Raw genomic sequence first — 25,833 nt, 5'->3', positions numbered from 1 at the left:
CCTGTTTCCAAATTTGATCAATAAAGAAATTGAATTTCTCATTAAAGAGATTGAATTTCTTTTTTCAAAGTCATAACATATGCGATGTAGAGTGATTCTTTTAAAATGTCCAATGCCAGTTAATTGTAGCGTGCAACCATTTAGAGTTCAACTGGACATATGGAAATCTTTTCCATTTGCTTAGTGTATGCAATATGTAAAAGCTTTGTTTTTGTATTAATATACATTAATATACATATATTCCTAACTATCATGTATTCCTACAGGACAGAACTGACCTTAACCGCATTGGCGAGTTTTAATCCCATTCATCAATTAGTACCATCACTTTTAATGATTTAGAAGAAAAGCGAGGCTAAGCTGACTCCCATTTGAAAACAGAACAAAGGACACTTGCTAAAAAAAAATTGTGGTCCAGAGAGCACAAACAGGCAGAAAAGTTAAGTCCCCAGGCAGTTTAGCCTGGATCTTACCGGTGGTATTTGTAATGATTAAATTCAATAGGCAGCTGGTCATCAATTACAATCTAGCAGATTTGATAATTGTTGATGGTTAGCTAAAGCCTTGAAGTGCAGAGAGATTGTTGCGGGTAGGCCTGTGGACTGATGAAATGGGAGGGGGGAACGTGCAGTGGCTAATCAGGGTACCAGCAGAAAAGCCCTGTAACTACCAGCCTGTGTAAATGCTGCATTTTGTGTGAGCAATTAAGAACTTGCAGGTTACTTGCTAAAAATCGCTCTGGTGCATTGGTGTGGGGAGAGAGAAGACATCTTTGGGCCCCAGTTTGCAAACTTCCACACCACTTTTGTCAACGCCTTGTAGATTATGATGTTGGCACAGAGGGCAGCTTATGTTTGAGTAGATGATTTGTGAGATTTCTCAGCATTTTCCTGGATGTCAGGATTGTTCACCCCAAAAATCTTGGTCATGCACACTGGTTTGACAACAGTTGTCTTTGCTATAAATGACAAAAGCCTTCTGACACAATATCCCACCCCCAAACCAAATAAAAACCCGGGGAATGTGTCTTTTTTTTGTTGGCTTGGACAATCGAGTGAGGCTGGTAGACAACTCACTGTCATGGTATTGCCGGGATGTACAAGCTCAAGGCATACTGCATAGGACATTCATTAATAAAAGCTGCAAAGGATGGGGCACACCACATGGCCCAAACTACATGTATATGTACACACTAAAACGTCCACAGTTATTGTCTGTTATTTCAATCCTGAGGTCTATCTAGTCTTCATACCCGAACCCTGAACGCTCAGTAATAACTCACAGTTCTGCTGTTTGAGTCTTGAATCCAACGCAAACAATAACGATCACACTGTTCATTCCAGATCTACCAGAGCAATGAATGTATTTAATAAACGGTCTCTCAAATGAACATCTTGATGGTGAAAATACTTCAATTTGACTTTCAGATTTGTTTGATCCAGGTTGACTTCCCTCAGGTATTTGTTTAGGATTAGGTAAAAGACGGTTTCAGATCATCACACTCCATTCTTCACCTGTCTCACATGTGTAAAAAGATCACCCCATAATCCTTTGCGGTAGCACGCTCCTTTTGCAAATCTCACTGCTTAGAGTGCAAGGTATCGAAGGTCACATGCAAATGTACGATGTAAACAAAACAAAGGTTACAATTAGCATGTAAGAGTACATGTATGAGATCTTAGGAACTACACACACTTATTTTGGCCTTGAATGTGTACAAATTACAGTGCTTTTGTGGCTGCTTGGTGTGTATATTTAACCTTGACAATCCAAAGTCTGTCAGCTTTATTATCTTTCTTTACCACTGAGAGATGCTGTGCATCGCATGGAAGAAAGAATCCTTGCTATGTGGTGCATGTACCTGTAGACTAGCGGTTTACAGAGTGTATTTCAGAAAGTCTTGGTTTTGGGGGGAAGAAAATACCGAAACAAAGACCTTTATCATGGCAAGTAAATGGAATAATTTTCAAGTTACTCTTTGAGAACCTTTGGGACAGAAGCAGACTGATCATCCCCAAAGAGGGCACTAACATTCCCTGATTTCTCAGAGCAGAATGCCGTGTTGATAAGTACCATCCGTGAGCCTCTCACAACATCCTCTTTTTTCTCTGTTTGGATTACAGACCCAGGAAGCCGGTGCATCTCTTTGCAGGTGTGGCCTCTTCTGTGCAACCTGCAACTGCTGTTTCACGGAAAATGTTGATGGTAGGTACCAACCTCGGTGAGGGAATTCAATGTAATTATGCCACTGCTTTTATCGACAGGTGTAAGGTGCCAGACTTGGATTATCTGGGAGCACACAGGTGCAATTAGAGAATGTATGTACCTTGTTCATGACCTATAGAGGGCGCTGTGTTGCCTAGCAACAAGGGCATGTGTAGGGCACAAGCGTTTCATTAGCCCAAGACATTCTGATGTGATTTATTATTGCTTCTCGGAAGTTCTCTCCCCAATACAGTGAATTCAAGGTATAAAGTGTTAAAATATACTTCCAATTACGACACTCATGCCATGTTATGTTTGCGTATTGCCCCATAAAACTTAATGTAACAGTTAATGTTGCCATGACATTGTAACAGTGTTCACACAGTTGGCTTGCAAGCACGTGTTGTACAAGCAGCTGTTGGCTTGGCGTCGGTCTCTAGCTGTTCGTAATTTGGTTTGCATGTAGTGCTGAGTTTGTGGTAGCATGGGCTTCATGTATACCAACCTACCATGGGCTTAGAGGCCCGTCAAATTAACTGTCAAAGCAAGCTTTAATTACCCATTGCTCCACAAGTTTGTTTGAGTGGCCGAGTAACGTGCATAACAGTTTTGTAGTGGCCTTGTAAAACCACTTCCAGAAATGCTATGACCAGCTGGACTGCTGGCCCAAGATTTTTTTCAACGAAACTCAAACCCTGAGTCTGTGGACTGTGGTTTTTCTAGTCACTTACAATGTACTGTGCCAAAAGAACCCAAAGCTAATAATCTGTTGTTCGCTTAGATAGTTTACATATGTGTTCAGCTCATTGCAGCTTAGTAATACCACCGGGTAATATGTCATGTGACATATTTTGTTGGTTTGACATAAGAGTCTGAAATGGAATTCAAACTGTCAACATTTTTTAATAAATGTGCTTGCTGCATGTAATTACTTCCCACCATCACAACTGTGTAGGACCAAATTTTTGAATGTGCTGTGGCAAAATTCCCAATCTTCCAATAACCACTTTTACAGTTTGAGCATTCCCAACAGATAGTTATATCTCAGCCTTTGGAATATTCATTGAGGCTAAGCAATATGGCTCTTTTTGGGGGGTTTATGTACCATCATTTCATATAGCTATCTTGAGAGAATGGTGGCTAATTTATGCGTAATATGCCTGAAATATGCATAAATTTATAGCTGCAGCAATGCAGATGGCTAGGTATTAATGATTTATCTGTCACACAATATGGTTGATCAGGCCAAGGCAAGTACCAGGACATGTGTACAAATGAAAGCAATTATGCAGCTTTTTATATGATTGCCCTTCCTAAAGCAGTGTATGTCGATGGTATTCCTGTAATGTATACATTAAACCTGGCCAAAAAAGACTCTGTGGGGGAACTTGAAACTACAATCTCTAACTAAACCAAGGATTTTTGAAGCAAAACGTCAGAAGAAATGTACTTAATAGAGACTCAGACACCAGAGATTTTGAAACCCAAAAGGACAAAAAAGAATTTAGTGACGCAGATAACAGGATAGAAATCAACCACTTAACCTAAACCTTAACACCAATGAAAACCCAATCAAAGTGACTCAAAACACAGAGGCCTCTAAACCATAAATGCAAATCTAAAACCAACACAGTACATCTATGTATTAAATGGACCTCGTGAGAGGAATACTCACAAAAAACACCCTAACTCAGGAGCAGATACATACAGTGCACACACATCAAGGGCGTACCGCACAGGAAGTGGAAAAGACTCATGGGAACTCCACTGCTGGTCTATAAATGATGATGGGACTTGACCAGGGACGTTTGGGGTTGCCTTTCCAAATGACTGAATTTTACATTCCGAAACTTGTTACTTGCAACGAATCAGAGGTGCTTTCTTCTAGAATGTGAAAAGCTACATGTAGAACCGCACTGGTAAGAAACGTGCATGAATATTGAGGGAAAAATAATGATATTCATCGACAAGGTCGTCTGTTTCCTGGTCCTTTTCCTTGGTAGCTGACTGAGCCATGTTGGGTTCTCCATTTTTGTGGGTCATGTTCCTAGTCATTGCTTTGGCCAGTTTCTGATTAGGTGTTGTGAAAAGCACTCCCTACTTGTAGTGTTAATTAGGGAAATTTCACAGAACTTTCAAGATACTTCCCAGTCCACCAGGGGGTTTATAGATTTTGTAGGATGTAGGAAGTTCGGAGCCTAAAGATGTGCACTTCCAATCCAAATGGTATTAAATCTGACTTTATTTCTAGCCATCGGTGGTCAGTTAGTGTTAAATGTTGCGTTGGTAGGGTTTGTTACGAACACTTTTAAGTTTTGTTTTTAATTTTTTGGGGGGTTAGGTCTTTAATGTGTCATGCCGTTTGTTAATTGTGCAACTAAGTTGGAGACACACAAAGTCATCAAGTTCTCATTGATATAAGTTTAGACTTGCTCTGTTTGGCGTGGATTGGATGAGGATTGAGTCACGAAGGCCATCGCATTGGATCAGTTTGAGCCGAGGCTGTCAGATCTGAACAGCATTCAGATTTTCACCTGGGCATATCATTTTTGTACAGATTCAAGAGAGTTTTTTTTAGTTTTTTTTTAGTTTAGTTTTTTTTTCTTTAGCAAGATACTTGATGCTTTAAAAAGAGAGTCTTTTATGTTATGGTATTTAATCCAACAATACCAGTTCTTTATCCTCCAGTTTCGGTATAATTTTTCACATGCCATTTGGTGTTGGGGTTAGCCCTAAACCCGGAAAACCAGTCTCGGGGCAAGACTAGTAACCACTTAGATACTGAGCTTCATGATTGTTCAGTCTGAGTACACTTGTTCATAGCTTGGACCGCAAATTTTTTGTCGTTTTCATAATCCCAGCAAAGGGCCTGTGTTTTTAGCCTGTGTAAAAGAAAAAGTGGAGTTAAATTAGTGTGCTTGTTATCCTTGTTACATTTATCTAACTTTTCTTGTCGCGTTTAGTATGCTTTACAGTGAACGGCAGTTTATTGGTAAATCTGACATCCAACAAATTAACATCTATTTCCACAGCACAAGCTATTGACTCGGCCTTTTTTGGGGGGAGGTGTCAAATTGTCCCCGAGTTTGATTTGGGTTGAAATTTTTCAACAAGCCCCCCTCACATACAGGCATCATGGTAGAAGGAAATTGCTAGCTGCGTTGTTAGCCCAGACTCGTTGATATCACTTCCCAATAGGAAACGCCTCATGAACTTCCTCAACAGTCCAAACTACGGGAACGGGAGACTTCTTTCGTCAAAGTTGTCAAGGTGGATGTACAAGCAGCTTCAAACCTTCAGAGTGGTATTTCAGTCCCACTCTGGTCTGGTTGCAAGTTGACTGTACTTTACTCCACATTTGGCCCACGAAGCTTGCCGAAAACTGGCTTCGATTCCAGAGTGCCCGCTCGCGTGCATAGTAATGAATGCGCTCAAGCCCCAATCAGCCACATTTTGCTCGCTGCCCTACCCCCCCACCAACATTTATTTATTCACACTCATTCATTTTCATGGACTTGGGGGGCTGGGGAGCGATGGATCACCTTCTTTATCTCGCTGACAGTGTGTGATTCCACCCGCGCATGAGCTCTGAAATATGCGCGAGAACAATAGCAGGAATCAAATTCACTTCAGCTATGACCCTCACTTCCCCCCTCCCCTTTTGGGGGAGGGCGAGGCCACAGGATCGGGGAAAAAATTTGAAATCCTGTGAATGTAGCTCAGCTACCATCTGTTGGCTGTTTTGGATGCACTAATCCAACTTTTTGTTTTTTCCCTCGGAGGACTCGGGTGGTAGAAGCTTTGTCATGCGCCTCTGCTTTGGTGATTATTTGCAAATTGACAAATGACGTGAAACACTGTAAAGGGGCTCAGTAATTAACGTCACATGAGCAGTGTGGTCCTGATGGTTACATTGTATTACATGTTCTGCCACGACCTGAATGTCCCAAAACCTCTTCTACTCGTGAATCAACAAACAGGCTGCTGCTGAAGTTAAAACAAAGCATTGAGTTTTGGGGGGAGGGTTGTTAATTTTTTTTATCTGTGTCCAGTGTCAATTTTGAATTTCAAAACTGGCAGATTAATTTTATTTCATCCATTTTTGACTGAAAAGGGAACAAGAACTTTCTAGATATGAGAAATGCTTTACTGTTTCAGACTACCATCTGCTTGGTTAATCAGATGTTATAAAAACCAGTGTTTTCGAAAGTCATAATACGGGCAGGAAATTCATAACTAAGAAACACTGCTGACACGATCCTTTCCTGTCTTTTGTACTGGACGCCATCATGTCTGTGCTTCAGTGCTGACATGCTAATTCTCGCCTGACCCTGGACTTATTTGCTGACCGTATGGCATTATTCTCCTGCCTGTCATCAATAATGCAACTAACAGCCCATCTACATCTCGCATGAATAATTTTTCTCTTTTTTTTGTATTCTTCTGCTTCAAGAGTGCCCTACGTTTCATCTGCAAGTTTGGGCAATAAAAGTCACAAATGCATAAAAAATGATATGAAACATATTCACACAGTACACATTCCCATTTTCCTTGTTCGACGGTAGCTGAACCAACTTTATTCTTTCCAAATCACATCCACTGGTTCTTGGCATTGGACATCAATCAAAGAATCAGAAAGATAAAAGGGCTGTCAGTTCAGACATACAAATACTACATACCCCAAGGTTATCAAATTTCAAATAATAACGGGAAAGAGTAAAGGACAAAACAAAAAAAAACAGTTAGCTCTGCTCTAGCAATTTTCAACATTTATAGAACAAAATCATTTTTACCTAGTTAAAAATGCTTTACTTAGTGCACTCGGACTCACGAATCTCAGTGAGTGTGTTTGAGAACCAAAGTATTGTATATTTTTTCCTGTTTGTTTCCTTTTATCAATTGTGCAATCATGTTGGAATTTTCTAAGCACATTGCTGCAGTAAAGTGCCTTGTGATTCAGAGTAAGCCTTGTGCAAATCTATGAAATCCCAACTTTGGAAATGTCGAAAGCTGGGTATTCTTTGTGCATAACAGTTGAAAATTCAATGCATCCATATATGCATGCATTTTCAGGAATGTAAATCTGGTAAGGGGATATGATAATAATGCGAATTATAAATGATCAGTTTTATAAAGTGCAAATGTTTATACAAATGTGTTCCAATGGGCTGTACAATAGAGACATTAAACTACAACATTTTCAAGCCAAAGGCCTACACAAAGGCGACTCAGGCAGCCGCCGCACGACCCACATCTGCCCACATCTGTAGAGAGGAGGCAGTGAGAAGCAATTGTCAATTTCAAGGTGGGAGGAAAACCCCAGAAGAAGGTTCTGGGTGAATGTTCCCTGTGATCAAACCCACAAAATTAGGTAGGGACTGCAAATGCAATCCACATCTGGACTGAGCTGGGAATCAAGCCCTGGCCGCAGAGGGGAAAGGCCAGGAAGGAACAACTAGACCCACCTGACTCTCCCAATATATCCTCCCACTTGCGTGACTCGGTCTTGAACTGACAGGCCGACTGACCAGATAGTTAAATGGTACGATTCCTGCACCATTTAAGCAGGAGAGTGTGGGTTCAAGTTCCACACCAGTAGTGAGCTTGTGAATTTTTTCACAAGCCTGAATATACAGTGTTTATTAAATGAAGCTCACTGAAGGGCAAATACCTAGTTTATTGTTTAGCCTCCAGAGTTGGGTTCCATTTGTGAAAATCTTCAGAGATGTACTTGCATTGGGGAGATGTTAATTTTAAATTATGAGCTCTGCCCTTACATTGACATATAGTGATAATACTGTAGACACTGTGTTATCCAAGAGCTCCCCCCCCAAAAAAAAAGAATTTCATAAATTAACTCCGGTGAGACTCAATTTCACAGCCTTCTGCTTACTTGTGCAGATGTTTTAACCACTTGACCACCGAGCTTGCCGGGTTAGCTAGCACCTCCGAGATGTAGCAACAGGCACCACAAACTTTTACCAAAGATGTACTTGCGTTGGAAGATGTTTATCGTTAATTATGGGTTTTGCCCTCACACCGATGTATACACTGGGTAGACTAGAATAAGTACATGTAAGGGCAAAACCTCTAATTAAAAATTAGCTCATGACAGTTTGCTGAAATGTTAGCTCGACACCTGTGAACTTGCCGAATAAACTGAAACGATCTTTAGTTCAACCAGACAAAATGGCATTGCCCTGTGCTCGGAGTGCTATTGTCACTCATATACTGTCAGTCCCGCCTTTGTTTATGAATGCAGAAGACAATCTACGGTAGTCTACAAGTTAAATTGAAACTACTTGTGTTCTTGGGACATGTTTCATCCACTTTCAATTTGGTTAACTTCCAGAGGTGAGCCTTGTCTCAGAAGCTGAGACAGTCAAGGGCTATTCCTACCTTGCTGGCCAGGCCAAGCTGACCGACTCCAGAATGAGGAAGCTGGGCCGTGAGGGGGGAAGGTTCTGCCAGTGCCAGGAGGCAGTCAGATCTGGGGAAGGGCAGAGAAACCTGAGTTGGGCTGACGCTGGGCTGTACCGGGTGTCGGCCAATGGCTTGAGAAATGTGTCCACTCAGATGGAAAACTCATTGGGCTCACTGAGAGGTAAGAGAATAGTGATGCAGTTCCTGACCACGGTACAAGTTCCTGGAACTGTAAACAATGCCAACAAGCACAGAAAGTTCCTCCCAAGTGAAGTGAAGTCGCCAGCTTAAATGTGACCTGTCAACACAAAATGAGCTGAAAGTCGTAATTTTCAAGAATTGAAATATTGGTATTTTTCCAATCAGCAGAAAGTGAACTTTCCAGTGGTATGACATGGACCACTCAGGATAGACGTATGAGATGACAATGTGGCATTATTCTGTCTGACCGGGCACAAATAATGCTATCATCAAAATTTGCTGCGAAAATGCGACATATTTAAATGTCTGATCCTGCTAACAAAATTTGAATTAAATAGAGGGCTTACTCTTTCAAAATATTACAAAATGGCAAAATTGAGCTCCACTTCAATATTTGACCTTGAACCCTCAAAACAGGAAAGAGCAGAATGGGACTGTACGCTCATTTTGTCGTGCCAGGTCACAAATGTGATGTGGAGTATACCTTGCATTGTCGTTGTCAAGCCGATCACATCCCTGCAAATGTAATTCCATTTCAAGTCACCCTGTCATAAGCTGTTGTTTACCTGTTACTTACGACTGGTCTTGTGAAAGGATTCATGACTGGACTGTAAGACAGGACTAACGAAAGGACTTGGGATGGACTCAACTACAACACCGATTAGTTGTAACTGATTGTAAGCCCATGTTACCATTGCGTTAAAATCTGCTGGTTGAGCAATGTTTCCGTTGTTACTTGCTGCATGTCTAAGCAGCAAATGGCAGCATTCTGCGCAGCAACTTCGTTCGCTGGGCAACTCACGGCATGCACATGCTGGTTCCTGCGCGTAGGGCATGGGGCGTGGTAGAATCTGTAAGTCTTTGCTGGGAGAGAGCTTGTTTGAAAAGACTCCCCTCAGCTCTTCTCTTTGCCGATGACGAGTGAAATAACAAGCAAGCAGTGTCATGGAAACACTACAGAACTGACACCGCTTGCAGGATTTCTGCAACAAATTAACTGCGCTGAGGTGCATCTTACTTTCAGGCAATTGGAAAAAAACAACAACAAAAAACATGGCATAACTGCTCAGCGTTTTTAATATTTCAAACAACCCAGATGAGGATGAGTGCTACTTTTATAATGGCTGCTTGTGTAGGATTGGGTAGTTCAATTCATGCATTATTCCCACTGAGATTGGAAACCAGCTCACACGAGTTGACGGGTGTGAAAAGCCAACTCCAAAGTTGTTATTTAATTTGGTTCTCGTGAGAAGAGCAGTGGTAACGTTAGCATTTCAGCATACGAAAAACTACTATTGGCTCGCACCATTTACACCAAAATGTTCACCTGCCATTGCTTTTGTAGTGAATACATCCCTTACCTGCCCACTCAGAATTTGTTGGTTATAAGCCATCGGGATATTTTAGTGGAAAAAGAGTCCAAACTGTGGATTCCAAATAATTTGAACTTCATTTGCTCAACAAAACACAAAACCTAATGTAGGAAATTGTCCATGAAACCAAACAAAACACAGAAACGCAGGTTACTGGTATGGTTGCAGTTGCCTATGGTTTCCACAGTTCAGTCTGTCATCCATGCCTGCACTTTGCTGGCCCCATCAAGAGATATCAATAATAGATCAAAGTCATCAATACATAACAATTGCGGGCCTAAACTAGTCACTTGGTCTGCACTTCCCTCCGACCCCCCCCCAGTATTTGCAAACCTTCAGAGACATTTTGATTGTGCCAACACCTCAACTTGACACCACCTGATATCGGCAAATTAGACCAAGAAAACCCTTAGTTCTTAAAAATTGCAGTGACCGGTGATCATACTGTGTCCAAGGTGGGAACCACCTGGTTCCCCATTTAGATGTGCAGGCAGCACCCTGAATCATCTCCATCATGGGGCCGCCTCTCCTCCCGACCTTTCCTACCCTCACTATCACTACCTCCCTCCCTCACACCGTCTCCCTCATTCTTTGCCCCGTTTCCTGGTGACACATCACCCTGCCACTAATAACTCCCGGCTGATGCTCCCCAGCTCTCGACACCTTGGCCGCGTGGCCGCCACTTTGGTGGGCACGCTTCGTCGCGCCCCAGCCCATTTGGCATTCGAGCGTCGTGCCACCGGCTGCCTTTCGCACAGCCCCTGGACTGCACTAACACCTTTCCAGTGAGGTCTTGTCGACACCTGAACCAATCATGTTAGGTGGATGACGCAAAGTTCCCCGGGCTGGGATTTTCAAGAATATACCTTTCGTTGCGCAGGGTTGCTTTGTTTGTCTGACCTTGACTGTGTACATTGCACACAAACAATCGTCCACTCGTGTTTTGATCTGTGTCAAGCAGAAAAATGCTCACCACATGCAATCATGTCGTAATCAGCCATCTGCCTTGGAACTGATTACCCACAGTGTAAGACCCATGACAATTTTGTTTGTAAATTGTTTTTGCCAAGCAAGTTTGCCGTATTCTTTAAATGTCTAGCACTTTAGTAGCCATGGCATTAAGACTGGCCAAGATGTGATGGTTTAGACCTTCATGTATATGTCAACCCATAACTGGTAATAAGGGCCACAGGTATTATGACAAGTGATGTCATTTCCCCAAGGGCACCAGTGTTAACCAGCTATTTAGATTGTGGCGGCACTTCTTATTTGTTGATAGTTACAGTTCTCATACCCTTTTTTATAGCCTTATCATTCAGTTAAAAAAGTAAAATGGCCTGTGTTTGTTTTTGTGGCCAATGCCGGCCAAGTGGCTTCCCCTTCATTCAGATGGCCACATTATTATTGTATCTGCAGGTAATCATGTTTGACAGGTGGCCGCCACTTTTGGCGGGTGGCCTTTGTATGTAGAGGGGGATGCGCGATGAAGTCTGGTAACTGTGATGGCCATTTCTGGTAGTCATTGTGGTTTACAAAGTCAGCTGCCACTTTGGACTCTGTATAGGCATCCAGAAGTTTCTTGAGTTGAGAAATTTGTTGAATTTATTTTGAATTTTGACTTTTTTTGGTTGTTTGTTTGTTTACTTTTCCTAACTTCAAGCCAAGCCCCTGTAATAGGTTTTCGTTTTTATCCAGTCATCTCACTTCACAACCCCGCGTACCTTCCACTTCCCCATCATAGAGTGTCAGCACGTTCAGTGGGGGATATTACGAATTGAAGGCTCATTAACACTGCGTGGGGCTATGGAGTTGTTGGTGTGTGGATAACGAGGATGGAAGTGTCTAGCCGCCCTCTTACTCGCAGAAGAAAAATGACCAGCTCACCCACTGGCTCATTCCTTCTGTCTGGCTGTCTCACTGGACACAGTTCTTTAACCGTTCACTGCACATTTCTGCCCCCTTCTCATCTGCATTATTTATTGCACTTGTACATTGCTCATGCATGTATGTACATAGAAATGGGCTAAAATATTGGCTGAGATGTCAGCCCATGTGAAGCACATTTCTGTGCCCGTCATTCACTTACTACAACCAATTTTTTTTTTTTAGCATGAAGGCATTGCGTGTATTCATGATACTTTTAGTGGATTGATAAATAGGCTAATTGCAAAGAATTGACACCGGCAATCACACTGTGCTGATGTCCTGCATGCCCGTGAATGTAGAGAGAAAAATACACCGTGGCAACTTGTTTTCATGTACCAGTTTTAGAGAAATATGCATCATCGTACACTTCTACAGATATTTTGGAACTTTCTGGAGCTGCTCCACTTGCAAAATCAAGTCTGTACCTTATGTTGTCATTTTGGTTCTGGAATGAGAAAGTATAGATATTACAGATCCGAATCTGCTGTCGAAATTTCATGTATTGTCATGCACGACCTTACATGTACATGCATGTTGTTTTAGCCCCACCGACTACTGCCTTCTCAGTATTCTGAGCCCGTTCTAATGAGCTGCCATATTGTGCAGATGTCGTTGGGAAAAATTTTAACGGGCTCTCTGAGGCCTGCGTGTCAAGATGTCACTCAGTGACTAAGCCATGATCCATCTTCCGCCCAAACTTATTCAAATTGAAAAGTGCAGCCCATCAAGGGAAAATTGTCATTTTCGCTCAACCCTCCACCAGGTATATTACCATTAGTACCACTCGTGTCAGGCCTGTTTGTCTTCTTGTCAGGGGTCCCCTTGAGATGGGCTCATATTCTCCCATTCCCCCTTGCCACTGCTCTCGCCACGCAGGCAAGCATGGCACGCCACCCTTGGCCATTCCCACAAATGGCCCCCCAAATGAGTCCATGATGACTTATTGTTTTTGTCACGGGAGTCGATTTGCTCAGGACTACTGGGCTAAAAGGGGGAAGCTACACTCCACTCCATCTGTGCTGGCCGGTTGGTGTAAAGACGGAGAGAGATGAGCTTACTACTGACTTGGGGATTGGACAATTGAGCCAAGGATAATTGGTTGTTGGCCGATGCAGTGGAGCATGTGTCGTTTGGGCCCATTGCCAGGGTTTATTGATATTAACTTTATTTGTACATCAAATGTCAAATGGTGCGAGATGTAGTTAGTGGCTGGGAAAGAGGGTGATGAGAATTTCAATTCTTGGGAACTTTGTGTGATCTTCAGTTGAAGGCAAATTTGGACATCCCGTTTTCAAAGTGTAGCTAAAATGATTCTGCTTCAGAGTTCAAATATCTGCAGTCACCCCTCCCCTCCGCCGTTTGCAAGTGAAATATGAAACCTCTTTGTCTTACAGCTACGGTAAGAAATGGCGGTATCCGTCTGATAAATCTCACTTTTAGGGGGAGGGCAGACAAGCAACTTAACGAATATTCATCTTGGCATGTCCGTAAAGAAGACGTACAAAAAAAGAGAAATCTGGAAATGGTTTTCCCTGATGCATTAACCCTTCCACACGCTGGATGTGTTGCATAATGACAATGGATGGTAATTACGCCACGCCAGGATTTCCTCATCCATTTATTCTTTTCCCAAATTTTTTTTTTCTTGACTCTGTTTTTTTTTTTCTTTTCTCTGTCCCCGTATCCTTCTCGGCTGTTGCCGTCCATCAGAGAACGGGATATCAGCCTCCATCAAGTAATCAACCTAATGAGTAGAAAACGAGCTTCGTTTCTTGTAGCTGCAATTCTGGCGGTGAGTGAGTCCGCATCCATTTCGGCGACGGATGATGTGGTACTCTCCTCTCAGCCAGCACAGGATGCAATCCATCTAACAGAACTACTTCCGTTCTGTGGTGCCAATAATCACTCCCATCTTTGCAAGAAAAAAAAATTGCCAAACCCTTTACTTCCAGTGCTTATACTTTTTCCCTTTTAGCTCATAATTATTTTTTTTCTCCCTCTTGTTAAGACCCACCGTGAGAAAATTATGCGATAGTCCTCTGTCTGGGTAGTTTGTAAGAGGTACTTTATTGCCATGATAATTTCCTGCAACAGACCCATTCATGGTATGCCTTGATGGTCTTTTGGAAGGGGGGAGGGAGTGCTTGGCCTTTGTGAGGCAAAATAGTGAGGGGAGGTTGGACCATAGCCCACCCCGGATACAGACCCCATTACTGTCACAAGACTCGTGCCTGTTTGATGACCTAATCAGTTCTGATCTTTTTTTTAATTCCTAGTTCTGCATCACGACAGGTTTTTTTCTGTCGACGGGGTCCCTTTTTTTGACAGATTTTACTTTTTGTTTTGATTTTTTTGTCTTCTACTCTTGCACTCTCCCTTTAGAGGGAGATGCGGAAAACCCTAGCTTTCATGCATGGAAATGTGTCCATTGTAGGGTACTGTGTGGCCAGCCTGTTAAAATGGATAAATTTCCCAGGGACACCATCGCAGGTCATTACCTCAGGCATGCAGCAAGCCAGTACCAGTATCAGAGACCCCCTGAAATGTGCTGGGGGGGGGGAGATACGGAGGGGGGAAGTATGGGGATGTGGACCACTGTGAAACTTCCTGATGCCAGACTGCCAACACGGAAAGTGCAGTCACTTTGAACAGATGACTGTGATGGTGGGACTGAGACCTTGCCTGTGTGATACAAGGAGCTTATGTCCTGACTGGGTATCGGCCGGCCGGCCGCTGTCTTTTATCTCCCTACATCGGCTTTGACGAAAAGGGGGGGGGAATGCAACAACAAAATTGATAGTGGTAATAGCAAAAGTACATCTGCCTTCAGTCTTTGATGGGCCACTGGGGTCCCTTGTGGCTTTTGTCATGTTCACTGCCGCCAGGAACTAAATGGTCCAGTGGCGGTGAATGGCCCTTGCACAATGAGACCCCCCTGTCATTAAAGCAGTCAATTGTCATGACAATGTGTGATGATAATGTGGGGGGACTTGTGGCCGTCTGTGGCGAGTCGCGTTCCGGACGGAGCAAGAGAATCGGGGGCGTGGGGAGGGAGTACGGACGGGGGGACTTCTCACAGCGGGCTTCTCCATGATAAAGGGCGGTGATGAGAAGGAATGGAAAAAAAAAAGTGGTTATTTGTTTACCATATTCCACCACACTGTACGAAAAGATGGCAGCTTTAGATAAATCTTTGTGCTACCAAGATCAGATAGTAGATTACAGGCTGGGTAACATCTGCTGACATTTCGATGGGTGCACTGTGGATGAGCAGACTAGACCTCTAGGATCAAAGGTATCCAGGAGTGATACACATTCATCTTTGAACCTCTGGATACAAATAGGGTCACCGTAGTTTTGGGTTCACACAAATAATGGATTTGTGGTCTTGCTATTCGCGTTTCCAAAACCTGCCAAAATTGTCACTGTGTTGTTCAATCGAGGGCAGTCTATTTGTTATGCAGCCCCGTGTGAAGCAATCGTGGCCGGTCCATGTTCATGTGCTCCTAAGTCCACCAAAATCTGTACAAATCGGGTCCTGGATTTTGCCATAATTGCATGAGGGTTAAAAAAATTTTAAAATAAGTCAGTAAATGTAGCCCCCAAATTACATCGTCTTTGAAATTAACATACAAATTGCCATTGAACAAACCATATGTTGCTTGCCAGGCATCATGTGATCGCTGCATGTACTTGTGGCAAAAGCCTGGACTGAAATTTGTGGCATTTTTTGTGGCAATTTGAATTTGAATTGAATTGTTTGATCTAAATGGCTGTTGTTCAGCCTAAAAACCTAATCCAGTGGACCTAAAAAGGCAGGCTTACACAAGCTTTGTCACAATAATTTTTGTCTGTAGTGGCTGCGTTGTAATATGGGGCATAAACTTGCCGAAGTTGTAGATTGAAACAGCTTGATTCAGGTTGATCCATACCTGTGGAAAGACCTGAGAAAACGACAGCATTTTTACATCAATTTATATGTACTGATTTTTTTTTTAATGCAGTAAGGAATTTGAAACCTTCACTCATGTACATGCAAAGTCTTATTCAACGTTCATACACATGTCCACAAAACAAAACCCACGGGTGCGGCGGTTTGGTGTCCATGCTCAATATGTTTGAAAAAGTTTGAAATAAACATTGAAACCCCAGTCAAGCGAAATCCCGGTGAGAGGCATGCAACCAGAAAGTGTACCAGGATTGTTCGAGGGTTACTCGCATGCACGACTTCTCATGAACAATGGGACCCAAACACTTTTAGACGGGTTGATTGTGACACCGGGCTCCGTTCTACTTAAAAGGTGTTTTTAACCCGTAGCTTTTTCTTTAGGGGGGGGGAGAGAAACAGGAAATGGATGTGTTGGAGCAAGTCAACCCTGACCGCTTGTGGGATCAGCATTATTCAGCACATTTCTATCTGTGGACTGGAACTTAATATTTTCTCATATTCCCTCAGCAAAAGAAACCTCTACAAAGCTAGACAACTGCACGACAGGACTTGGACTATTTGCTGAGTAATTTGCTATTTACTTAGTAATTTGCTTATTTATTCAAGTTTCTGTTCTATTATGCTACAAGGATTTTGGGATCAACATGCCAGTGATGTTAAAAACTACAATTACTTGAAGCTAAGTTGATCAAAGTTGTTGATTGCTACATTTGCATATTTTTCATGGCTGTGTTATAGCAGTTCTTCCAGCATGCCTGTAATAATGCCAATGAATGGTTGTAATGTTTCACTGTTGAGCTGTCTTGTCAAGAAATGATGTCCCTCAAGGCAACACGCCATGTTCTCATGTTTGTACACAGGCATCTTATGCGCAAAGTACGCTACTTAGCAGTTTTGCAAATCTGTCCGGTCTGTGCGGGAGCAAGAGAGGGCGTGCTTTACATAGCAATGATGGCCCTCTGGTGGAAACTCACTGCATGTGCCCAGATGAAACGATTGCCACCAGCCTGTCTCTGCTTTGTCTCTGAGGGGGTGCTTCAAGGGGAGGGGGATACTGGTGCTGAACCAATTGTACCGATGTGGAGAGGATAGTATGTGTATGACTTTGGAATTTTTTCCGGGTAGGGGCAAAGCACACTGGCAGCAAACTGACTTGCCATCAGTTTGGAGAGGCCATTTCTGATGTATTTTCAAGCAAACTGGCGGTTTCCCCCCCTCCCCTTCCCCTTTTATCCCCTTTTTATTTATTTTTTTTCCTAGGGGAGGGCAGGACCGCTTCCTCCTCCCCTTCCCACTATGATGTCCATGCCGGGCAGTCTACCTCCCATGGTAAAGGCTTAAAGGTCAAAGGTCATAGTGTAATGTTATCGGTTATACTCAAGTGTATGTATTTAGGAGAGAAGGGGATGACTGTTCAACTCATACCCCTGAACCCAAGCCCACTTCATCCTTTTAGCTGAATCTGCCACTGTCGAGCTGCACAGCTGTTGGACAAATGCAGGAATGCCGCTAGCCGGTTAGAGTAACCATTTACAAACCAAGCAGGGCAGACAGTATTATAACCCAGTGAAGCTGATATAACTTAAACACGTGCTGAACACTTCAAAAGATTCCACAGCCCAAGTGTTTTTGTTTCAGTACAAAGTGTGTCGAATTTTCAGTGTCCTTTTCAACCCTGTGTGTACTTTTCCATGTTTACATCAAGCTTTCCAGATTTAAAAGGGAAAAGAACAATTGCGAGGAACCCATTGATTTCAGAGGGTGTTCACCTTCGCGTGGTGCTAACCTGGCAGATATGTGGCACAGTTGGCATCATTGTTCGAAACCCCAAATCGTGTAGACTTTTTGTCAGGTTTGGTGTCCCTGGTTGAACATCATGGTTGCAGAGACAGGTGGACCTAAAATGCGCGAGCCAGCAACACTGCTGGGCACCTTTTGTGGCAGCTCAACCCAGAAACACTATTTGTCAATTTTGAACAGTTGCGACTATTCTTCCCTATGATACTCTTGACCTTTATTATTTTCTAGGTGCCTAGTACATGCTTGCTGGATAGGACTTAGGATAGAAGAGAGGGGAGGACCATTTTTGTCCGCAGGGAACAATCTGCCAGGTGCCACCAATGTCATCAACAGGAAGGAGATACTCTGTAAACTTGAACACATTCCCCTATAAAGGAAGCCAGGTCTCTGCTCAGCATTGCATGTAATAGCCTTGTTTTGTAATGAGCGGCACCTTTGATGTGGGGTCCCTAAGGCCGCACGGCAGCCTTTGAAGTCCACACAGTCATCGGCAGGACCAAAAAATAGGCAACTCTGGTAGCCTAGAAATTAACACATTATGACTTCAAAGAGAGCGGCATGGGCTTTTCTCTTTCTTTGAAGTGGTGTTGCGGATTTGTCAGTGCCATTGTTAAGAGTAATATTTGCACTGGGGGGAGGAAAAGTTTCACCCTTGAGTTTTATCAAGTTTGGTTTTTCTTTGATTCTTTTGTGCTGACCTTGTGTTGTGAAAAGCCTTTTGTCACTCACTTGTCTACCCTCGAGTTCTACATAATAGTTATTTCTACTCTCGTGACCTAGTTTGAGGCATTTGCTGATACATGCTGCATCGTTAAAAAAAACTTCTGGAGTGATCAGAAATTTGACTCAAACATTTCAAACCTTTACACTACTTTCCATGTTCTTGCTACCTCTCTTGTTCACCGTTGTACGTGTGATGACCATTTGGTGCTGACCCTTCACTCACTGTTGTCTGATGAAAAGTGGTCTCTTTTCCAAAAACAAATCTGATCAATAAACAGTTGACTAGTGCGTGACCGCTAATGCCTGGAGAAATTAAATTTATACTGGTAATGACATTCAAAGTGCCATCCTGCATTCACACAGATACACCGGAAAAATTTGGACTAAAAGTACTGACGACGAATTACCCAATGGGAAGATTGCATTTTCTTTAATACCATTATGGTTTCCTTCATTTCAAGGAATGGACCAAGTTGGCCTTCAAACCAGCTGCCCCTGTGGTAGGAGGCAAATCTTAACCTGACCAGCCCAAAATTTGTTGTCTTTTCCCACCAGTGCGACTGCGGTCAAACCATGCCAAGACCAAGATCCAAGGTCTCGGCTCGGGCAAGTCATCGCGATTGGCGGCAGCAGCCAAACAACTGGTATTAAAATGAAATTTAAATTGATGGAGCGTCGTTAAGCTCAAGGTCTGTTTAACCCCGCAAAAAGCTTTCCCCCTGATTGGCGCTGTTTGCATCTGACAATTTTTTTGCATCACCAGGGCATGCAATTACTCAGACAGCTAATGTTATGCTCGATGAAGAGGGATCCAGTGGAAAATTAACATGGCCATTTCAACAAAATTTTGGATCTGAGTGATCAACTTTGGTGCAACTTACTTAACTTGTCAATGTTCTATTGATTGGTATCTGATGGAAGTTTTTTGTTCTTATTGACCTGTTTATGGTCTCCGTAACTTGTTTTCCTGGGTTCTTTTGAAAAACTTATCTCCATGGAAATCAGAACCACAACAGTAAGTTTCACTTTGAAAGGAGGAAATACAATACTTTTGTGTTGCTCTCCAATCATAGGCCAGTTAAATAGAACCTTTAGGTAAGTTAAATCTTTATGCAAATGTGAAGGAATTTTGACGTCGCAAAAATCCCCTGTATCAGAAATATGCATAAGCTTTTGTGAATTTGCAGCTCTAAAGTTTGCTGTAATGTTCAATCTCTTTTTGTGTTTATTTTCATGTCAAGCATGAACCGACTTGCCAGACTCTGAAGTAGGCCACAGATATTTTCTGCAGTTTCTTCTTAATAGTTACTTCAGCTCTCCAGGAACTTTTTCTTGATAGTGCATTCTTTTATTGCATCTTTAATCCCGACTAAGTTTTCTTTTGACTGATTGGAACAGCTGTTGCGGACTGGAGACCTGATTTCAAACTTTTGTGTGAGGACCCCACAATGTCCTCAGAGCTCCTGAAGTTGTATTGGGCCATTTTCCAATACTCAACTTCGTCTCCGCCTCAGGCTACGTTCCCAAAACCAATCCCCGATTGTGGGCCTGAAGCGTTTAAATTACATTGGATTACTGTCATTTTTGGCTTTCTTGCATCTTATTTGATGTTCTGTGGCACTATTAGACTGGTTACTGCGCTTACAGCTTCAAAGTCAGCTAGTAAAAAAAACAGATGAAGCCTGAGACGTAGCCGAAGTTGAGTTTTGGAAGAACGGCCTTGGTAGCTGTGTATCTTGACAATGCTGCCTTCTCTTTAATCTGAATAGCCTGGGTCTGGGGTAGTGGCACACTTGCATTGTACTATGCATTCATTGATATTTGGATATTCCAATTGAATTGGCCACTATGTCAAAGGTAATCAGATCATCATTTCGCAGACTGCATTGAGCAAGGAATTGTGAAGTTTGTTAATATGTGTATATTTCCAAAAGGCAGTGTTGATCACTACTTTCAAATGTTGTGTTTTTTGGGGGGTTCTAAAAAATTCTGTTTACTAATTTGGAGTTTTTGCTCCTCTCCCTATGTCAACGATAGACAGGACTTTTGAGCTGTGTCAAACAAGTCTAAAGCCTTTGTCCATTCAGCATGGTATCTACAAGATCACGGCCAATTAAATGTAAGGAGTAACGGTAATCAAACACACATACTTTTTTCCGTAGTTGCGGTTGCAAACACATGTTCTTTGACCTATTTTGTAGGGACCAAAAGTTGTGTGGACAGAGAAGTGTCCCCACAACTCGGTCCTCATTTGTTTAACAAAAGAAATTGCCCCCGTACTGTAAGGAAGGCACATCTCTCGCCCAGCAGTTGGTGGTAGCCTGGACACCCACCCATACTTGTTACACATGTGAAGCGTAGACCTTCCTTTGTTCTCCTGTGGTTATGGTAACTTGGGAAAAATGCTTCTTTTTTTTCTACCAATAGGATAACTCCTTCAAGCTGGATTTTTGATGATGATTTCCTGGACTGTTCCTCTTCATTTTGCCACGGACAACCTTGTCCCCCAAATGCCTCTGAAACTGTTTTTTCAGAGAGGGGAAAACATTTGATGGACGTTGTGTGAGTCCACACAACGCCATCACACCCTACATTATGTGGACTTATTGTGTGCAGAGGTCCACACTACATGCACATGTATGTATGGCATGCCTGCACACTTGGGTTTCTAGCTTGACCCTACCGGCTCGGCCCTGCAGCCGGGTAGCCACCCAGGAGTTTAAGCCATAAGAGGCTGTGGAAGTTTGTACTTCAAGCCAGGACATTCCTTATGCCCAAATCCTTATTATTTGATTGGTGGATCACTGATCACAGCTTGATAAAAATGGATTGATTGACATTCATCCGTCCATTTGCACAGTTACACTTTTCATTATGCCCCAATGCAGCTCATCACTAAAAGATATGTCATGCAGTTATTCGTTCATGCAATAAATAATGAAAGTTTCATATTTGTGTTCTTATTCAGTGACAGATAAATATTCCATCTGTCATCTCATGAAATTATTCGGACCATTCCTGTCGTCAGCATGAATTATTTGTACCGTGTCCATTAGGAAGATTGGAAAGGAGTGGTGGAACAAATTCACATACCTAAGACCAAAAAGATGATGGACTACATGTACATGTGTGTTCATCACAACTATGTCTAAATGCTACTCTTTGGATGAGGAAATGACAAAAAAAGCCATCCATTTTCTCCGTCTAACTCATCTCTGCAAAAGAAGCAAATTTGGGTCAGCAAAGAACGGCGATGGACCTTTGCATTCATTGAGTGTGAGGCGTTGGTACATGGACCATGGAATGATAGTCCATGCATAACTTCAGCACTTATGCTGTTGTGACAGGGAGAGACGTACACGACCCTTGTTTATTACTTTGGCCTATAGAATCTGCCCCATTCCCTTGTATGATCCACAGTTGCACAAATATTCAATATGAGGCAGTAAGCCCAGACCGTTTTGTGATTGTTCTTTCAATGAATTGTTCAAAACCGTTTTCCATATGTGTCCCTATTTTCTGTTTTTCCTTTCCTACCGTATGTTAATCCTAACATGATTGTGATTATAACTGGTATACCCTCTATGTGCCTCAAAACCAAAGAAAACATTGTGAGCGTTTTGCCGCCACATTTGAAAAGTTTCCAAAAATGTATAACTTTTTTTCTAGTTGCCTTCCTTTTGAAGGTGATATGCATTACTAGAGATGTGTTTGCTGACCAGTTGCACCGATTAAGGCCCTGTTCACGGCCAATGTGCAACCCGTACTTTTTCCCCTTTGTTCAAAGAGTTTCTCTTCAGAAGATCAAGAGTCTGACCACTCTTCATTGTGATGTGCGTCTTGCAATAATTTCACATGTTTAGGAGTCTAACTGTACCCTTAAAACAATGCGAGGGGTTAAGCCCTCTATTGTCAGTTTGATCATCTTTATTTGACTGTGTGGGTAACGTCTGATAGTAGGTGTTGAAATGCCCGCCAGTGTTGTGTGTGAAGACGGCAGTGTTGTAGTCAAGTTCTTTTTGAGAACCAAGTTCTCTGCCAAATATTTAACTAGTTAGGAGGGAACAAAGCTGAAGTACATCAGCATTTGATGGTACATGAATAAAGGTAAGATTACAATGTGACATAATAACTTCGGACCATCACTGTTTGATTTAAAATAAACTTTTTAGGACAAAAGTACTTGGAAAGTACTCGGCCGAGTTCTTTCCGAGCACTTTTCTCCTTAAAACTTAAATTTTACACAGCTGGGAGTGTCTGAAGTCTGACATTTATTTTGGAATCTTACCTTTGCACATTTACCATCAAATGCCTGTGCACCCTGGCTTTATTCCCTCTTACCCAGTTCATTATTTTACGGAGAATGTTGGTACTCAGAAAGTACTGGACTACAACACCGGAAAACGGCAGTTTTCCGGCATGCCAAAGGCAGTAAGTGTTTCCTAAATGTGATTCTCTCTCTGTCATTTCTTTTCCTGCAGCGAACAGCTTGGTAAAATACTGTGTTAACAACCCATCCCCAACATATTCTCTTTGTGCATGTCTATTCGGTCTGTCTTGGCTATTCCCATCCCAAATTCTTAATATCTCTACATTCTTTGTGAAAATTTTACACTGTGTGGGTTTCCTTCTCATGGGCAAATTGTGGCAGGAAATGTTATTTTTGCTTTTGCAAAACTCTGGGAAAACAAAAAAAACCTGTTCTTTCCCAAAATAATGTTGTGTGCCGTACACCGATTGCAGGTAAAACTTTTCAATCTGCCATTCAGTGCTCCAGCCAGTTATACCTAATTGAAGTTTATTGAATAGAAAAAAAAATGACTTCAAGAAAAGAAACAGCAGTAGTAAGTGTCTCAATGTAGCCAGAAGTAGTTAATGAGATGAGTGTGTAAGAATGTGCCGACCCCTCCCAAGCACTCTGCGCATCACAAATCCTCACTGCGCATAAAATGTACACATATGTTTTTCCTCGTTTCGATGGGGATATACACAAATATTTCCACGTAAACCTTCCTTTCCCTGACAAGCTTTTGGAGTATGCCACTTATGTAATTCTGGTTGGTATCGCTCCAGGTTGTGTTGGGCCTAGGGCCCAGGAAGAGATCACATTTTTCATGATCTAATGTACATTCCGAGCAGCATTCCTCCACTCACTCTGCCAAGGCATAGAATAACCCTGCTTATTTCGTTTCAGTTCTTACTTGTGGCTACAGCACAACATGGTCAGTGCAGTAACCCACCAGAAGACCTTCATAGTCTTGAGTGGACTGCCAATAACTCAGTTTCATTGCAGCATTAATTAATTAAAAAGCCACTGACGGATGAGGATGCTGGCTTGCACAAGTAATGTGTGGGAGTACTCAGTCGGTCCCCATCCATGTAATGACATTCTGATACATGGGTGGGGAAAGAGGAGGTTGTGATGACGTAGACGAGCGTCTTCCACAGAATTCCCCATTTGTGTCATTTCATTTCTTAATGGTGGAAGTAGATTTACACAGGGGTAATTTATCATGGGTTGGGCTTTACGACACAGGCACTGTTGGCGTCAACAGTAGCGCGGCTCAGTGGTGCTGCTGATGGGTTACAGACCCGGAGATATTTACCCAGTGCCAGCTACTGGAGGCTGGGGGCTGTACGCTGTGAATTCAAGGTGCCGTCAGAAGGCGCCACGTAGTCGGTGGGCACTGCGGCAGGCGAACCCGTTAATGGTTTTGCAATGTCAATTAGCCCGCTCACCTGTGACTGTGGCAGGCCAGGTGAGATGTGGCGACGCGCAATGCTTGCCCGTAACTGGGGGGGGGGATCCAGATGCCGAGATCAGACACCCGGCAATGCCCAAGCAGTAATTGCCCATTGTCTTTATGAGGCAGTGCCTTGCACCGGGCGATATTACTCCCTTAATGTTTTTGGCTGACGGGGGAGTAAAAGCATTTATGCCTAATTGGATGCTCACGTTGAGATGATCGGCACAAGTCACAAATCACCCTACCAAAATTTCCCCTCCTCAGAGGTTATGAACACTCAAACGGGCAGTGTTCGGGCTTTGTTGTAATGCGTTATTCCCTGAAGAAGCGAAAAGCAGGTCACCCTGAAAACGACCATTCAGAAACCTGCGAGGGCCAGATTGGGGGTTTTGCATGTATGTGCATATCATCCCAAGGGGAGGAGAATTGATATGAGAAGCGTGCTCTTTAGTTCATCAGAAGTGTGAGAATTCATCTTTTTAGCTGATTTCAGCTTGTTTTTTGTTCAGATGTTAACCCGGAATTTCAGCTTTTTAGGTACACTAAGTATGGGAACTTTTTACACTTCAGCTTTTTGCTAGCTGTTTTCAGCTTCAATTTTAAGTGGCCACCCACACACCCCTGATTCATGCTCTACATCTTCGAGATTCATGCCTTAAGTTAGTTGTGAGTTTTGTGAAGAAAAAGCAAAATTTTAGAAATTACTTGAAGAGATTGGATGTAGTTTGTGCAATTTTCCTTTTTAGTTGTAGTTTACTGAGAGAACTGCTAGGGCTGTGCCAAATATTCGAATATTTGATCAATTATCGAATACTCAAATACTTTTTTTCTGAATATGAATATTCAGATGCAAAATTCATGAAAAAGAAGAGAGAATTTTCTTTTGTTTTCAATGAGAAAAATTGCACTGTGGCGGCTTGTTTCAAGCAGATTCAAATGAAAAGTGACAGAAATCTTACCACGATTCTAAAAGTAAATTATTCATTAAAAAGTTTAAAAGGAATAGACATTTTCAATAGGGCAAGAAGTATTGTTCATCTCTAAATCTTGCTAAATCGTGGCTGGAGATATTTCTAGATGTGAAAAGGTATTATATTGATCATAATGTACAATTGTGTGCATCATTGCAATTGATTTTGTATGTGTTTCGTTCATCAATTATCTGCTGGTCGGGACTACTAAATATGGGGATATTTGATCAAATGGAAAGTCGGATATTCGAATAGTGAATTATTTGAATTGACTCAGCCCTAAGAACTGCCTCCGCATCCGTGTAAATTTTCTTATGAGTATTCTTTTGGCTAGGTGCCTGCACCTGTTGCTGTGTTTGTGCCTGAATTTGGCATAAAATTTAGTTGTCAGCTACTGAGAGTAGAATTGCCTGTTTAAACGATCCACCACTCGAGGCTGATTTGTCCTCTGCATGAGGGCAACTGCAAACCAAAATTTGCGACCTCACAAGTATTCAATGTGTGAATTCGCTAAA

The 25,833-nt window shown here is 42.4% G+C and overlaps 1 protein-coding gene across 5 annotated transcripts in view; it reads left to right on the top strand.

Annotated features, from left to right (window-relative positions):
* LOC110983595 (Fanconi anemia group J protein homolog) overlaps positions 1-25,833 on the top strand; it is an 87,271-nt gene that overhangs the window by 35,876 nt on the left and 25,562 nt on the right. For all 5 annotated transcript variants that reach the window (XR_015426398.1, XR_015426400.1, XR_015426399.1 and 2 more), the window contains 2 exons: positions 2,124-2,205; positions 8,558-8,809. Coding sequence is in view for 2 of the 5 variants with exons in the window: in XM_087141026.1 (XP_086997152.1) it covers positions 2,124-2,205; positions 8,558-8,809 (334 nt within the window). In the remaining 3 variants the exon portion in view is untranslated. The remainder of the gene's footprint in view (positions 1-2,123; positions 2,206-8,557; positions 8,810-25,833) is intronic.

Source organism: Acanthaster planci, linkage group LG09 (genome assembly GCF_054643075.1).
Source record: "Acanthaster planci isolate LZ-2023a linkage group LG09, COTS_SCS, whole genome shotgun sequence".
In the NCBI taxonomy this organism is placed as follows: domain Eukaryota; kingdom Metazoa; phylum Echinodermata; class Asteroidea; order Valvatida; family Acanthasteridae; genus Acanthaster; species Acanthaster planci.
The sequence above is the reverse complement of the archived record's forward strand: the minus strand, read 5'-3'. Positions and strand labels throughout refer to the sequence as shown.